The sequence below is a fragment of the Molossus molossus genome, unplaced genomic scaffold (genome assembly GCF_014108415.1).
Source record: "Molossus molossus isolate mMolMol1 unplaced genomic scaffold, mMolMol1.p scaffold_m16_p_9, whole genome shotgun sequence".
Classification (NCBI taxonomy): Eukaryota; Metazoa; Chordata; class Mammalia; order Chiroptera; family Molossidae; genus Molossus; species Molossus molossus.
The window spans coordinates 26,747,923-26,765,719 of record NW_023425403.1 but is presented as its reverse complement, the minus strand read 5'-3'; the positions used below and the strand labels follow the sequence as shown (position 1 = coordinate 26,765,719).

The window sequence follows — 17,797 nt, the reverse complement described above, 5'->3', positions numbered from 1 at the left end:
GAATCATAGTGTGTACAGTAATTCCCAGTAATTTAACACTACTAGTGTATAGAAGTGACTTGAGGTTGCTTGGAGGGCCTTATGTGCTCTGTAGGTCAGGGTACTTCAGCTTTCTCTAGGAATCATCGAAGAATTTTAATAAGTAAAGAGTTGTGGTTAGATTTGTAAATTAAGTAATGTAGGAATGTATTTAAGGGGTAGATGGGTCTGAAAACAGAAATAGACAGTTTATATGACATCTTAGAATGATTTCTGATTTTGAAAAGTTTGATTAATGATAACAAGAGGGGTTTTGATGTATAATAAAGTACAAAGTTTTCTCTTATTGAGAAGAGACTGGTGTTAAACGTAGAAAAATAAGTATCTACAGTATAGCATGTATCTCTATAAAATAGAATCCGGCAATATACATTGTCTATCAAAGAGAATTGTTCATTTTGAGAATTTGTTAAACTGATTTAAACTTTACATTTAACATATCATGAATACTTAATTGATATTTATAGCCTCAAGCAGTTCATCTGTACCACTAGACATGCTTCCTTTTTTTAACCCTGTGTCTAGGATTTCACTTAAGGATTCCATAAACCTTTCTGTTATCACTCCCCTCATGAATAAGTTGGTAAATAAATGAATAAGAACCTTAAATCTTTAGTTGATAATTTTCAACTTTTTTCCTTAAAACTATAGACGGCTTCAACAAAATAAAGAAAAAAGTATTTATTGACTTACTTATCTTAAAAAAAAAAACTAGAAACTGGTCTGAGGAAATATTTATCATAAATTGTTTGCCTGTGGTGGGTTCATTTACTTGGAAGTACATGTTAAAAAGGGTGGAAGACTAGTATCATTATGTAGTCTCCCACCAAATTATTAACTCTTAGGAGTGGAACTGAGGAGATGTGAAGTATAAAGTGGGAATATTTTTGTTTTTGTTGCTATTTACTTTACATACTTCAGGATTGTAGGAAATGAGCTTACTTAACGAGCCAGTGTTGTGGAACAGAGTGCCTGTGTTTGAGGCCTCCATTTACAAGATACCCGCCTATGGGAAAATTACTTAATCATGCTGGCCTTCACTTTTCATTTGTAAAATGGGGATAGTAATAGTATTTCCTCAATGAGGTGGTATGAGGAGTAAAATAATATAACAGACGTGAAGCATTAAGGATAGTATTAACACACAGTAAGTCCTTGAATGTTAGCCATTATTATTATTATTAGTTTAGTAATACAAAAAAATTAAAATATGCCATCTTTATCAGGGTTTTATTGAGGACAAAGGTGTGAGAATATTTGGTAGCCTGTATTGAGTGGTTTTAAAATTAGTGGGTTACTCTTGCTCCTTTTCCATTTCCTCCTCCTGCTCCTTCTCCTTTTTCTCCGCTTCCTCCTTCTCCATTTTCTCCACTTTCTCCTTCTCCTCCTTCATTACCTCCTCTTCTTGCACCTTTTCCATTTCCTCCTCCTCCTGCTCCTTCTCCATTTTCTCCTCTTCCTTCTCCATTTCTTCCCCCTCCTCCATTTCCTCCTCCTGCTCCTCCTCCTGCTCCATTTCCTCCTCTTCCTCAAGATACAAAAATAAAATAAATAAATAAAATTAGTAGGTTAAACACACAAAACTCTACATCCTACCAGTCTTTCATGGTCTAATGCCTCCTTTCCTAGTGAACATTGTTCTTCTCAAATGTCTTTTACAGTTATAATGGTAACAGTTTGATTCTTAGTCACCCTCTGTTCCACAGGTTCATTATTATTTTATGAGTCTTACCCATAAATCTTATTTAACCTATTATACTATTAATAAATACCTTTAGCCCTGGCCAGTTTGGCTCAGCGGTTAGAGCGTTGGCCTGCGGTCCGGAGAGACCCGGGTTCGGTTCCCACTAAGGGCACGTACTTCGGTTGCAGTTTGTCCCCGGCCCTGGTTGGTCGTGCGGGTGGCAGCCACTCGATGTGTCCCTTCACGTCGATGTTTCTCTCTCTCTCTCCCTTCCTCTCTCTCCCTCCCATTCTATCTGTACAAAAAATGGAAAAATATCCTCGGGTGAGGATAAAAAAAATAAAAAATAAAAAATAAATACCTTTAGGTCAGAGTTCAAGTTTTTCACAAGTTCTGGTGCCCAACATTGCACTCAATGACAATAAGAGCCAATAAGCACTGAGCTCCAGCTGTATTCCAGGCACTGTCCTAAATACTGCTCACGAATTAACTCTTAATTCTTATAACACAAGGGAAACAGAAAATTATAAGTATCTACAGTTTCTTGATAAGGAAACTGAGATTTAGGGAGATGAATTTGTGTAAAGTTGTGTAGCTAACAAACCTTGAATATGGATTTTGAATCTGGCAGTTTGATTCTAGGTTGTCTAAATCTTATTTTTTTAAATCTAGAATAGTCTTTCCATTTTTGGTTGTTGTTTTTTTATTATTCTCACCCAAGGACATTTTTCCATTTTTTTGTTCAGATAGAGTGGGAGGAGAGAGAGGAAGAGGGAGAGAGAGAGAGAAAGGGACACATCAAGTGGCTGCTACCCACACAACCAACCAGGGCCGGGGACAAACCGCAACCAAGGTACGGGCCCTTAGCGGGAACTGAACCCAAGTCTCTCTGGACTGCAGGCCGATGCTCTAGCCACTGACCCAACCTGGCCAGGGCCATTTTTGTTTTTTTTTTAAAAGCTCAAGTCAGTTGTCTGAGAGAATATTTACATTTTGGATTTGTCTGATTGTTTCCTCATTTTGAGATTTAGTTTACCTCTGTATGATTTGGAAGCTGATCTTGTATATGACAGGAATGAGAAACAAAAACACAGGTTACATCTTGGCAAATGTCAGTACTTAACTTGCCTTCAAGTAGGAAGTTTGACGAACTTTTGAATCCCACCTGTATAGTTGCCCCATGTGTATTTACAGACTTTTAGATACCTTTCTTGTGTCAAGAGCTATACATTTTTCCAAAGGGTCCAATTAGGGTAATGTTTCAATTCTTAAACTATATATAAAGAAATAATTTCTAATATCAGCATTATCAGTGTTGTATGCTGTTTAGGATCACAGACTCCAAAACCAGACTGCCTTGATTGAAGCCCAGCTCTGAAGAACTAGCTTTGTACATTTAAGCAAGTCATTTAAGCTCTCTGTTCTCTATTGCCCCATCTAAAATGGGAACGAATATTAATATCTACCTGAAGGTTGTTGGGAGGATTAAAGGTAGCATTGTATGTAAAGCATTTAGATGGTTCCTGGCATACACTAAGCATGACTTACATGGTGGTTATTATAGAATACTTTTTATTTTGGCAGTGACCAAGGAATAAAGTACATGAACAAAAGAAATGAATCCTCTTAAAATTTATAACTGAATGTTCTGACCATTGTGGCTCAGTTAGTTGAGCATCGTCCCATACACCAATTTGATCCCTGGTCGGGGTACATGCAGGAGGCAACCAATAGATGTTTCTCTCACATTGATGTTTCTCTCTCCCTCTCCCTCTCCCTTCCTCTCTCTCTGGGAAAAAAAAAAATCAATAAAAATGACTTATAGCTAAGGGAAGAGGCATAGTGGTAAAAACCATGGGTTTAGAGTCAGACATGCTTAGAATTAAATCCTCATTCTGCCCCCTTAGCTTTGTGCTTTAAGCATGCCACCTAATCCTTCTGAAACTCAGTTTGTTTTACCTATGAACCGGGAGTCAGAATATCTATCTTATGGAATTGTTATGAGAATTAAATGAGATGATGTATAAAGCTCTTGGCCCAAAGTAGGTGCTAAAAAAATGAGCTTGCTCTCTGACAGCTCTACCCACTGTTTCACTGTAAGCAGTATGGGCAGTTTAATCTCTTGTACACTCTCATATACATTTGTTTGAAATTTTAGAATTTCTAAAATTTTTTCATTTGCTAATAGCAGAATAAATAGCAGTCGTTTAATTGGATACACCTTTAAAAATGTATTGTGATGGCCCAGCCGGTGTGGCTCAGTGCATTGAACATCGTTCCATGCACAAAGAGGCACCGGTTCGATTCCCAGTCAGGACGTGCTCAGGTTGCAGGCTCAAGCTGCAATAGGGGGTATACAGGAGGCAACTGATCGATGTTCTCTTACTAATGTTTCTATCTTTCCCTCACCCTTCCTTTCTCTCTCTAAATTAAAAAAAAAAAAAAAAGATCCAGCCAGTGTGGCTCAATGGTTGAGCATTGACCCATGCACCAAGAGGTCACTGGTTCGATTCCTAATCAGGGCACATGCCCAGATTGTGGGACAAATCCCCATGTGGCAGGACATGCAGGAGGTGGCCAGTTGATGTTCTCTCTCATCGATGTTTCTCTCTCCCTTCCTCTTTCTCTAAAATCAATAAAGAAAAAAAATTTTTTTAAATCAATAAAAATATATTTTTAAAAAAAGGAAAAAAGTGTGTTGTGATGCCCTGGCCAGTTTGGCTCCCTCTTCCTCCCTCTCACTCTCCTCCTTTCCTCTTTCTCTAAGAAAAAATATCAATAAAAACATATTTTAAAAAATACTCATGCTCTAGGTCTCATCCTAGATTTATTGAATCAGATTTATCAATAGATAGACTTTGACATATGTATTTTATAAAAGTATCCCAGATTATTTTGCTGTTTATACTACTGGTTAAAAACAATTAGATACTGGCAAAAGTATGGAGAATCAGACATCTTCACACACTATTTATATGAATGTAAATTGCTATAATACAGACTACAGAACAGTTTTGCAGTATCTCAAAATTTCAGGTCTGTCCCATAGGAATATATATGCACAAAGATACAGTTTTAAGAAAGTTTTCATGTAGATCTGTTTATAATATTAAACATTTGTGAACAACTAAGTGATTGTCAGTATACAGATTGTTAAGTACATTGTGGTAGATACCATGGTTTTTAAATGTGCAACCATTTAAAGAATGATGTATGTAGCCCTGGCTGGTTTGGCTCAGCAGTTAGAGCATCGGCCTGCGTACCAAAGGGTTGTGGGTTCAATTCTGGTCATACGTGGGTTGCAGGCTTGATCCTTGTTCCTGCTTGGGGTCGTGCAGGAGGCAACCAATTGATTTGTCTTACATCGATGTTTCTCTCTTTCTCTCCCTCCCTTTTACTCTGTCTAAAAAAAAAAAGATGTATATATGAAAATTATGCATGCTAATATAGAAAGATATATAGGATATAGTAAGTTGAATAAGCAAGTCATAGAATAAACTCTATTTTTAAAATTTTATATGTAAATGTATGAAGAAAGATTTGGAAGAATACCCTGCAAGGTGTTTACAGTAGTTATTCATGACGTAGAAGAATGGAGATGATGGAGGGGTGAGCAATAGACATTTATACTTTTGTATTTAAAATACTTGCAATAAGATTTTATTATTTTTGTAATAACAAAAAGAACCACTGGACAGAACATGAATGATTTAAAGGAAGCTTTATGGAACCTAATTTATATGTGTCTGGACTGCTTATATTGCAAATACCAGGTTTAACATGAGACTTATAATCTCTAACTTGGAAAACGAAAAACTGTTTTGCATGTTTGCAAAGAGGATAAAAATTGTTACTAAAATTATTGTGAAAGTAATTGAGAGTTTTAAGCATGTAAGAATTTAAGATAAAAAAAAAAGTATTTGTTCTGTGTCACAATTATATTGGCGACCTGTTTGAAACATATTTAGTATCTCTGCATATCTGGATTTGAAAATTGGGTTCAGAATATTTCAGTTTAATCCTTTTTCAATTGATTAGCTTTTCGCTTGTAAGGATATTAACACCTTTTTATATCTTCTTTTAAAACTTTAGGCCCGATGAGAGAAAGGGAAAGTTAAGGATGCTGGAGCAGAACAATGGATTTCTCTTTCTCTTTCATGCAAGGGATCATGGGAAACACAATTCAGCAACCACCTCAACTCATTGACTCCGCCAACATCCGTCAGGAGGATGCCTTTGATAACAACAGTGACATTGTTGAAGATGGTGGCCATACACCATATGAAGCTACCTTGCAGCAAGGCTTTCAGTACCCACCTACAACAGAAGATCTTCCTCCAATCACAAATGGCTATCCATCATCAATCAGCATGTATGAAACTCAAACCAAATACCAGTCTTATAATCAGTATCCCAATGGATCTGCCAATGGCTTTGGTGCAGTTAGAAACTTTAGCCCCACTGACTATTACCATTCAGAAATTCCAAACACAAGACCACATGAAATTCTGGAAAAACCTTCTCCTCCACAGCTACCACCTCCTCCTTCGGTGCCACAAACTGTGATTCCAAAGAAGACTGGCTCACCTGAAATTAAACTGAAAATAACCAAAACTATCCAGAATGGCAGGGAATTGTTTGAGTCCTCCCTTTGTGGAGACCTTTTAAATGAAGTACAGGCAAGTGAGCATACAAAGTCAAAGCATGAAAGCAGAAAGGAAAAGAGGAAAAAAAGCAACAAGCATGACTCATCGAGATCTGAAGAGCGCAGGTCACACAAAATCCCCAAATTAGAACCAGAAGAACAAAGTGTAAGTTGAAACATCTTTTTGATTTTTTCACATTTACTAGAAATCCTAGAGCTATTTTTCAGTTTTTATCTCTATTTCTGATAACTTCTTCTAATCCCTAGTAAGGAGCTTAGGATATTATAAGCACTGAGAAAATATTTGTTGAATATATGAATGGACATCATTAGAGGGAAGCAATATTTTAAAACATGTGGCACTAAGAAGTTGCTTTATGTTTGTCTAATGTCTCACTTTATTTATTTGCTCCTGATTAACTTGTTTTTGAAAATGAAGAGTAAAGGCAAAGAGAAGATGGCTAACTATATCTTTTATTTATTTTTCATCTTTTATTTTTTTTAGATCAACTTTTGCCAGTAGATCCTAGATCTAGCACTCACTACTAATATTTGCTACAAAATAACTTGAAGTAATAGAGGAACTCTTTTTATTAAAATCAGAGTTTGTTTTCATATATATTGATTAAAACTTCAGGCATAGTTTTTATAAAAGTTATCCTTAGGCAACAAGATGTGTGCTGCTGAATTTTCTTTCCCTCCCTTCCTTCCTTCCTTCCTTCCTTCCTTCCTTCCTTCCTTCCTTCCTTCCTTCCTTCCTTCCTTCCTCCCTCCCTCCCTCCCTCCCTCCCTCCCTCCCTCCCTCCCTCCCTCCCCTGAGGACATTTTTGCATTTATCTTCAGATAAAGCAGGAGGGAGAGAGGGGGCAAGAGAGAGAAACATTGATGCAAGAGAGACACATCAACTGGTTGTCACCCATATGACCCCAACCGGGCCGGGGACAAACTGCAACCAAGGTATGTGCCCCTAGCGGGAACGAACCTAGGTCTGTCTGGTTCACGGGCCAACGCTCTAACTGCTAAGCCAAACCAGCCAGGGCTGAATTTTATTTTTTTAATCTTGCTTTTCAGTTGATTGGTTTAAATCAGAATTTAGACAAAGCCTACATGTTGCATCTAATAGCTGTTTCTCAGGACTTCTTTATATATATATATATATTTCTTTATCGATTTTTAAATAGAGTGGAAGGGGAGGAAGGGGGAGAGAGAGAGAGAGAAACATCGATTGCCAACAGGGGCGGGGATCAAACCTGCAACACAGTTACATGCCCTTGACTGGGAATCAAACCCAAGACCCTTTGGTCTGAGGGCTAACACTCTAACTGCTGAGCAAAACCAGCCAGGGCTGCTAAGACTTCTTAAATCTACAGGTCCCCCTCACTGCTTTTTTTCTTACAATATATTTATTAAAGAAACTGGTATTTCTCTTTCAGAGGGTACTGTATTCTGGATTTTGTTAATTTCATCCCCATGGCATCATTTAACAAGTTCTGTCCTCTGTATTTCCTGTAAACTGCTAGTTAGTTCTAGAGACTTGCTCTCGTTTGAATTTTCAGTTCATATTTATTCAAACTCTTTTTTTTAGTAATCAGTGTCACACACCAGTGGAAAGAACCATGGTAACACCTAATCTTGTGATCCCTCATGTGGCTTGGGCACCTTCAGGCATGATTTTTTTTTTTAACATTTACTTAGTTTTTATTCCCATTCCCCCACCTTCTCCTCTTTGGTAACGCATCAGTTTGTTCTCTATATTTATGGCTCTATTTCTGTTTCGTTTTGTTTATACATTTATTTTGTGTAGTTTTTATTTATTTAGAGTCTACATATATGTGAAATCATATGGTATGTTTTTCTCTGTGTGACTTATTTCAGTTAGCATAATACCCTCTGAGTCCATCCATATTGTTACAAATGGCAAGATTTTATTCTTTTTTTTTTTTTATATCACCTGAGGACATGTTTCCATTTTATGTTCAGATAGAGTGGAGGGAGAGAGAGAGAAACATCGATGTGAAAGGGACACATCGAGTGGTTGCCACCCGCATGACCCAGCCAGGACCAGGGACAAACTGCAACTGAGGTACATGCCCTTAGCGGGAACTGAACCCGGGTCTCTCTGGACCGCAGGCCGATGCTCTTAACGGCTGAGCCAAACCAGCCAGGGCAAGATTTTATTCTTTTGTATTACTGAATAATAAATATTTCATATATATATCTTCATTTATCTTTAATGGACATCTAGATTGCTTTTATATCTTGGCTATTACTAGTAGTGGTGTAATGAACATCTGGGTGCATATATCTTTTTGAATTAATGTTTTTGTTTTCTTCAGATAAATGGCCAGAAGTGGAATTGTTGGGTTGTATGGTAACTCTATTTTTAATTTTTTGAGGAATCTCCATACTATTTTCCATAATGGCTCCACTAATGTACAATTCCACCAACACTGCATGCAGGTCCCCTTTTCTCCTCATCCTCTCTAGTACTTGTTTATTGGTTTATTGATTTATTGATGATAGCCTTTCTGACAGTTGTGAGGTGATGTCTCATTGTGGTTTTAATTTTGCATTTCCCTGATGATTAGTAAGGTTGAGCATCTTTTCATATGTCTGTTGGCCATCTGTATGTCCTCTATAGAAAAATATTTATTCATATCCTCTGCCCTTTTGTTAATTGGATTGTTTTGTTTTGGTGTTAAGTTATATGAGTTCTTTATATTCTTTAAATGTTAACCCCCTTATTGGCTGTATCATTTGCTACTATCTTCTCCCATTCAGTAGGTTGTTTTTCATTTTATTGATGGTTTCCTTCCCTGTGCAAAAACTTTTTAGTTTGATGTAGTCCTATTTGTTTATTTTTTTTTTTTTTCTTTTCCTTGCTCAAGGATTTATATTTAAAAAGATATTGGTAAGCCCTGACAGGTTTGGCTCAGCGGTTAGAGCATCGGCCTGCGGTCCAGAGAGACCTGGGTTCAGTTCCCGCTAAGGGCACATACCTCGGTTGCAGTTTGTCCCCGGCCCTGGTTGGGTCATGTGGGTGGCAACCACTTGATGTGTCCCTTTCACGTCAATGTTTCTCTCTCTCGCTCTCCTTCCCACTCTATCTGAACAAAATATGGAAAAAATGTCCTCGGGTGAGGATTAAAAAAAAAAAAAGATATTGGTAAGAATAATGTCAAAGAGTTAACTGCTTGTGTTTTCTTCTAGGAGTTATTAATATCTCTAAGGTTTCAGTATGAATTTCTTAATAATAATAATGATAGGCATTTAACAAATCAATTCTAGTTTGAGTGAAGAGTTTTTAGTTCGTATTCTAATACCTGGTATGAATTGAAGGTGTTTTCTAGACATTGATTTGGGAAGAAAAAATATTTATTTTTTGCAATTGTCTGCTTTTACATCTGGTATGCCTGAATAAGTTAATTTTATCTCCTGTTCAAAGAAATGTTTACTTCTTACCAACTCACCTTTTCCTTGATAGCTGGATTCCAGTACTTCATACAATTCAAATGTGATCTTTTTCTGTAGTCAAGGTCACATTGGTTCTACACTCTCACAAGTTCCAGTGTGGTATTTCAGTATGTTTTTTTTTTCATTTTTCTGTAGTTTTCTTATTTACTCACTTAACAGATATCAACTGAGTACCTATTGTGTTTCTAGACACTCAGAATTAAAAGTAGGGCAATGATGCACTGGCTGGTTTGGCTCAGCGGTAGAGCGTCGGCCCACGAACCAATGAGTTGTGGGTTTGATTCCCACCAAGGGCACATACCTAGGTTGCGGTTCATCCCCAGCCTGGTCAGGGTAACACGGGAGGGACATGTGTCCCTATTACGTGGATGTTTCTCTCTCTTTCTCTCCCTCTCACTCCTTCCCCCTCTATCTGAAGATAAATGGAAAAATATCCTCTGGTGAGAATTAAAAATAATAATAATAATAAAAGTAGGGCAATGAATGAAAAATAAAGATGCTTGCTTTTTGTTTGCTTCTATTCTAGTATGTACCTATATAAGTTCAAATAGTGTTAAGTACTATGAAGAAAATAAAACCAGGTAATAAAGAGTAATCCCCTGATTACTTTAGCTATTATGATGTCTTACTTTTATAGGACTAAGGCTTTGGAACTAAATGGCTTCTGAAATGCCTTTTAATTTCTCATGTTATTTATTAAATGCCTCCCCCCAAACTTAACTCACATACTATCTTTTTTTTTTTAATCCTCACCCGAGGATATTTCCTCCATTTATCTTCGGATAGAGTGGGAGGGAGGGAGAGAGAGAGAAACATAGACCAGTTGCCTCCCACAAGACCCCAACCAGAGCTGGAGATAGAGCTGAAACCGAGGCATGTGCCCGACCAGAATCGAAACCTCGGCTCTTTGGTACTTGGGCTGACTCTCCAACCACTGAGCAAACTGGTCAGGGCTCACATAGTATCTTATACTGACTGTTTTTTAAGTAAATGAATAAATAGAAGGAGAGAGTTAACTTTTTGCAATCCAGATACATTTACTGTAACATTTCTTTCCTATATCTGAAATGAAAAGATAGGTGATGCACTGTGACCCTTGAGGGATCACAAAACTGAATTTGGTTTTAGCTCAGTTCCTGGGAACTGTCTTGCTGGCCCGTCTTGCTTTTGAATAGAAAATCTGGCAAGTAGGAGAATATTCAATTTTATTTAATAAGCTAGACTTTTCGCCTTTATTGATAAAATGAGTTAAAAATATATCTCAAAATAGAAATAGAGCTGTAAGCAATTAGAGGCAGGATACGACAGTCTATTTTTTATATCTACTTTTTGCTTTATTGGATTCTAGGAAAAAATCATTGCAATGATCTCTCTAGTAATTACTTTGCAGTGAGATTTTAAAGCCAATTCTGTTTTTGTTGGACATCTGCTATACTTTATATAACTTAAACCTTCAGTCAGCTGTTATATCTAGGTATTAGAATGGTTAGATATAATTTAAGAGTTGTAGTTAAATTTTTTTAGTAAATTATGTGAGGCATAAATTAATATTTTATTTAAGATCTTACAGTATCTTCAGATAAAGGAATGTCAGTTTGTAGTTATAGATGTAGAAAGTGTAGAAAGTGGCATTGATTGCACTAAATATATTATCTAGACCATTGCCTGAAAGTTGAGTTTGGGGGGAAATTCCAGGTTTTTTATCTTGTTTCTCCCTCTCCCTCCCTCTCTTTCTCCCTTCCCCATTCTTTTCTCCCTTTTTCTTTCTCTCTCTTTCTCCTTTCCCTCGTCCCTTTTTTATTTTAATTAAAAAAAAAATCTATTATTTTTGTTGTTGATATTAGGAGAGAGAGGGGGAGAGAGAGAGAGAGAGAGACAGAAACATGGATGAGAGAGAACATTGATTGGCCGCCTCCTGCATGCCCCCCACTGGGGATCAGGCCCACAACCTGGGCATGTGCCCTGACTGGAATTGAACCGGTGACCTCTTGAAGCATGGGTCACTGAGCCACACCAGCCGGGCCCTTTTCTTTCATAGAAGTGAAGAGGTAAGTTCTTGTAAGTTGAATTTTGATTAATTAAAATTTTACCACATGTGGAAGGCATTTAGAAGAATAAGAAATGGGTGGGTGCTATGCCCTGGCTGGTGTTTTCAGTGGTTAGAGCATCAGCCCACACACGATGGGTCATGGGTTTGATTCCTCATCAAGGGCACATACCTGGATTGCATGTTTGATCCCTGGCCCCAGTTGGGGCATGTGCAGGAGGCAACCAGTCAATTTGTTCCTCACATTGATGTTTCTCTCTCTGTCTCTCTCCCTACCCCCATCTCTTCCTCTCTTTCTCTTTCTCTAAAAATCAATATAAAGCCCTGGCTGGTTTGGCTCAGTGATTAGAGCATTGGCCCATGGACCAAAGAGTCGAGGTTCGATTCTCGGTTTTGGTTGGATCCCTGTCCCTGGTCGTAGTCATGCAGAAGGCAACCAATGAATGTGTCTCACATTGATGTTTCTCTTTCTCTCTCTCTCTCTCTCCCTACCTCATTCCCTCACTCCCTCTCTCCCACTCTATCTGAAAATCAATGGAAAAATATCCTCAGGTGAGGATTAAAAAAAATAAAAATAAATGCAAAAAATAAAATATCCTTGAGTGAGGATTAACAAGAAAAAAGAAAGAAAGAAATGGGTGCCATTGTACTTTATTCTGACAATAGAACTTCAAAGTTAGAGCTCCCAAGGCTCTTGCTTGTTGTTAGTATCATGCTTTATCATGCTTTTGCTAAGCTATACAGATGACTAGTGATGTGCACAAATTAATGTTTTGTAACCGTATATGTTTTTTAATGGTATTTCCTTAACTAGAACAAGCAAAACAAATCTGTTTTGCTTCCTTCAGGACAGTTATTTTAAATGTTCTAATTTTTGATACCCTTGTGCCTCCTGGTTGTCACTAGGGGTCCAAACCCTTGGTGTTTCACATTATAAATGGCTTCAGAGTAAAAGTGAAGCCCAATAAGAGTGCTGACACCACTGGACAGTTCCCTTCCCCCAGTACCTTGGGGAAGCATAATGAGAACTGTGTGCCTGAAGGAAAAGTTAGAATGTTTTTCCTCAAGCTGATTTATGTGTATATATGTGTATGTTCATAGGTTCTTTTTTGAGCAAAAAAAAAAAAAATCTTTAAGATTTCTCTTTTTCTTTTTTCTTAGTATTTGATCTATAAGTATTTCCTCCCAATTCTGAGCTGGTTGGCCTTCTAAAGAGTGGCTGTTATTTGGAAAACCTAAGTATATCTTCTCAACAATGAAAATGTGTCCAAATATCTAGGCAGCAGGAGACCTGAGCTCACTACTGAAATTGTATATTTTTTAAAGCTGCTTTAGCTGTTTTTTCTCCCACCAAATTAGAAACATGTGGAAGTGTTTCTGCATGTCTTCCTTCTTGGCAGGTGTAATGCCTCAGGCATGTGAGTGAAGGCCCTGTTTAAATATTGGTCTTCCACCAGCACCTCTGGGCTTTTCCACTAATGCTAGTCTCATTAACTCTTAGCTTGCCATTTTCACTTACAAAAAGCCAAATAGCTGATGCAGTTTCATTAGCACTAAGTCAGAGTTTATATTTGGTTCTCTAGCCTTACAGTGTTAGGTCTTACAATTCTTAGAACCTGCTTTTTTCACATGCAAAATGTTCTTTTTGTACATATTTTTTTCATGATTATGAATTTAGCCCTGCCGGTGTTACTCAGTGGTTGAGTGTCGACCCATGCACCAAGAGGTCGCTGGTTCCATTCCCCCATCAGGGCACATACCCAGATTGTGGGCCTGATCCCCAGTGGGGGGCATGAAGGAGGCGACCAATCAGTGTTCTCTGTCATCGATATTTCTCTCTCCTCCCTTCCTCTCTCTCTAAAATCAATAAAGAAAACATGTTTAAAAAAAAAAGATTATGAACTTAAGCGGTTATTCTGAAAGTTTTAAAAAATAGACAATGTATTTTGCTTTTAAAATTTTCCTTTTTTCTTAAATGTTGACATAAGTTTTGGTTCTTTTAGAAAATATGATTTCACTTGATGTTTTTAAAATTATTAAGGGTTTAGAATTCTGCCAGATTTGATACATATTATTCATATTAATAAATCATTGGGTTTGAATAAAAGTACTAGACCAAAATTTTAAAGAGGAGTATTTAGAATAGTGTAATTTTATTGTAGCTGCTCTCTTAACAAATAGATATAGATACAGATATAGATATAGATTTTTTTTCTGTTTAAGAAACATCCTGTGATTCTTTCCTGGAATACAGGTCTTTCTATGTGGAAACAACTAAAATGTAAAAAGGTAGTATATACATAAATGACTTGAGCACGAAGGAGAGCTAGCTGACTATCATTGTTTCTCTTCCTAAAGCAACACTGTTAGTACAAAAAAAGATATTTTCTGTCCTTACTTGATTTTAATCTCTTTTAAGCTTATATATCCTTTGAACAACTAAAGGAAAATGGATTTTATACCCAGAAGTATTGAACCTGCTGGCAAACTCTGACTCCTTATTTTTCTTGAGTTCTAAACATTTGATTTCTGTTAACTATTTTGTCTTAAACACTTCTCTCCTTAATTGGTATTTGTGTTACTCTATCTTTTGATTTATCCTTTTACCTTTTTTAAAAAATATTTTTTTTCTTGATTGATTTTAGAGAGGAAAGGTGAGGGAGAGAGAGATAAAAACATCGCTGAGAGAGAATATCAATTGGCCCCCTCATGCATGCCCCACACTGGGGATTGGGCCCACAATCTGGGCATGTGCCCTAACCAGGAATTGAACTTGTGACCTCTTGGTGCATGGGTGGATGCTCAACCATTGAACCATACCAGCTGGACTCCTTTTACCTTTCTTTTGAGCTCCTCAAAGATCTCTAAATGCCTTAGATAATTCTATTTTGTTCATGCATTAGCTCATTTTACAATGTATATATTCCCTTTCTATCATCGCAGCATCTTTATTTAACTTATTTTTCCTTTTTTTAGATATATAGTCTTTAAAGCTAGAATAAATCTTTTTGGGTCTCTTTCTCTTTCTTGTCATTTGTTTTCTTTTAAAATGACTGTTCAAAAACAATTTAGTTCTAGAAAAGTGATTTTAACAGTGTTTCAAGCCAGCCTGAAGAAAACTTGATCTAGAACAAAACAAAAAAATCAAATATAGTTGGCCCTCGTTTATCGGGTTCATCAGTTCCAGACTCTACTGCGATAATTGAATTTCTGCGAAGTAGGATTCTTTATTTACTATACAGTCGTCCCTCGCCACTTCATGCTTTGACTTTTGCCGCTTCGTGCTATTGTGGTTTTTTTTTTTTTTTTCAAATATAGTATGGTATAGTATGGCGAGGGACAACTGTAAAGATAAGACATTTGAATAATTTTAAAGTTTTGAAGGAAATTATGTCTTTAATCCAGAAAGGGAAAAAAGTTAATGGGGTTCAGATCAGTTTTACAATAGTAAGATTCTGTTGTTTGGCAAAGATTGGTTACTTATCTCTCTGCCCTCATAAAGAGTTATAGAGATTCCTTACACTCAGACATCATGAAGATTAAATGTGTGGAGGATGATTTGCTTTCTTGGCTACATATTTGCTTCCTCAAGTGGCCCTGTCTTCCTGCTGTAGCTTGAGAATGAGAAGCTGGGCCCAGATTGAGGTCAAAGCATAAACTACATCTGTAGATTGAAATGAAGCTACTGAATGGGCCTATGCAAATGTGAGCAGTATTTCTAAACTGCTTTATTATTGCACTAATGATCAGGGAAGAAATCTCTTTTCTTTTGATATTTTTTTCTTGCTCAATGAGTGTGCCCTATTAGATTAGATATTTATAGTACCACTGAAGATGGTACTGACAGAGCTAATTTTGTGCCCATCAATAAGTTGCTAGTACCTCTTTCACTTGGACCATTTCCATTATTTTTATTAACCTATTAAACATTCTGCTTCCCTTCTTGCTCTCTTCCAAAATATTCTCTACAGAACTGCTAACATGATCTTTTAAAAACAAATTGGCATGTTACTTCTCTACCTAATCCTCTTTGGTGATTTTTCACTGCACTTAAGATTAAACACTTGAACATGGCTTACAAAGCCCTTGTAATGTAGCCTGCTCCTCCACTTTCATCTTGTAACCTCTCTCCACTTTGCGGCGTTAAGTCAGTGCTAATGGCCTTCTTGAAATTTCTACCTTTTTTTTTTCACCTCAGGGACCTCACACATGCCACTTCTTTTTGGAATGTTGTTTCTCCTACTTTCTACTAAACTAACTCCTCTTTGATTTTTGGATTATAATTTACTTTCTCAGGCCTTTCCTCAGCTTTGTCTCTAAAGATATACACTCCTGCCCTGGCTGGTTTGGCTCAATGATTAGAGCGTTGGCCCATGGACCAGAGAGTCCCGGGTTCGTTTCCCGCTAAGGGCACGTACCTTGGTTGCAGTTTGTCCCCAGCATCGATGTTTCTCTCTCTTCCTCCCTCTCTCCCTCCGGCTCTATCTGAAGATAAATGCAAAAATGTCCTCAGGTGAGGATAAAAATAATAAAGATATACACACCTACACTGAACCTCTTACACCCCCCTACCACACATCATTATTTTTCCTCATCCAGTTACATTGTATGAGTATATGTTTGTGTTTTTGTTTGTTTAATGTCTAACTGTCCTACCCAACTGTGAAGTTCTTTGAGGTCAAGTATCTTTTTGTTTTACCATTGTATACCCAACTTCTAGAACAGTACCTGGAAAGTAGTTGGCACTATTGAATGAATGATTAATGCTTAGGGTTTGGAATATAATATTAGTCTGGATTATCATTTCTAACAGTTAAAAACCTTTATACAATTAGCTTTAATAAAACTTTGTTTTCACTACATGTTTTGAATATCTTTAATTAATTGAATGAGAATTTTAAGTAGTTTCTAAAATTAGCCATATTTTTTGCCTTGGCCAGATGGCTCAGTTGGTTGGACATCATCCCATACATCAAAAGGTTGTGGGTTTGATTCTGGTCAGGGAACATATTTTGTTGCAGATTCCATCCCCAGTCAAGGCATGGACAGGAGGCAACCAATCAATTTCTCTCCCATATCGATGTTTCTCTTTCTCTTTCTCTCTCTCTCGAAACCAATAAACATATCCTCAGGTAAGGATAAAAAAAATAAAATTAGCCATATTTTTTAAATGGAGTTCAGACCTAATTTGATGGATATAGTACTTTTTCTTTTTTTTTAAGTAATTTTTTTTATCCTCACCTGTGGATATTTTTGTATTTATCTTCAGATAGAGCTGGAGGGAGAGAAGGGAGAAGAGAGAGAGAAACATCGATAGGAGAGAGACACATTGACCAACTACCACCCACATGGCCCCGGTGGCGCCGGGGACAAATGGCAACCAAGGTACATGCCCTTAGCAGGAACTGAACCTGGGACTCTACGTTTCGCGGGCCGACGCTCTAACTGCTGAGCCAAACTGGCCAGGGTGGATATAGTACTCTTTCTAAGCCATCTAAATTAAATTCTGTCCCTTGACAATTGAGACTTTTTTTTTTTTTTTAATTTAAAATTACAAAAGTAATTTCCTTTTTACAGAAAATTCAAATAATACAAAAGTATAGTTCTTTCATGTTTTCCTAATCTTGTTTCCCAAAGATAACTACTCTTACGAATTTGGTATACAATGTATCAGATGAAAAGTAGAAAGAGCCCTGGCCGTTTTGGGTCAGCAGTTGGAGCCTCTGCCTGTGGAGGAGATGGAGGGAAGAGTCTCCGGTTCAGTCCCTGGTCCTGGTCCAGGTTGTGCAGGAGGCAGCCAATCCATGTTTCTCTCTCTGTCTCTGTCTCTGTCTCTGTCTGTCTCTCCCTTCCTTTCTCTCTCCCTCCCTCCTTCTCTCTCTCTCTCTCTCTCCCCCTCTCCCTCCCT

The 17,797-nt window shown here is 37.3% G+C and overlaps 1 protein-coding gene across 14 annotated transcripts in view; it reads left to right on the top strand.

Annotated features, from left to right (window-relative positions):
• Positions 1-17,797, top strand: part of NSD3 (nuclear receptor binding SET domain protein 3) — a 120,941-nt gene that overhangs the window by 22,569 nt on the left and 80,575 nt on the right. For 13 of the 14 annotated variants that reach the window (XM_036249685.1, XM_036249691.1, XM_036249690.1 and 10 more), the window contains exon 2: positions 5,816-6,534. In XM_036249685.1, coding sequence (XP_036105578.1) covers positions 5,860-6,534 — 675 coding nt within the window. In that variant the 5' untranslated portion in view covers positions 5,816-5,859. Of the gene's footprint in view, positions 1-5,257; positions 5,333-5,815; positions 6,535-17,797 lie in introns of those variants that run through there. The other variant, XM_036249684.1, reaches the window with a different exon arrangement.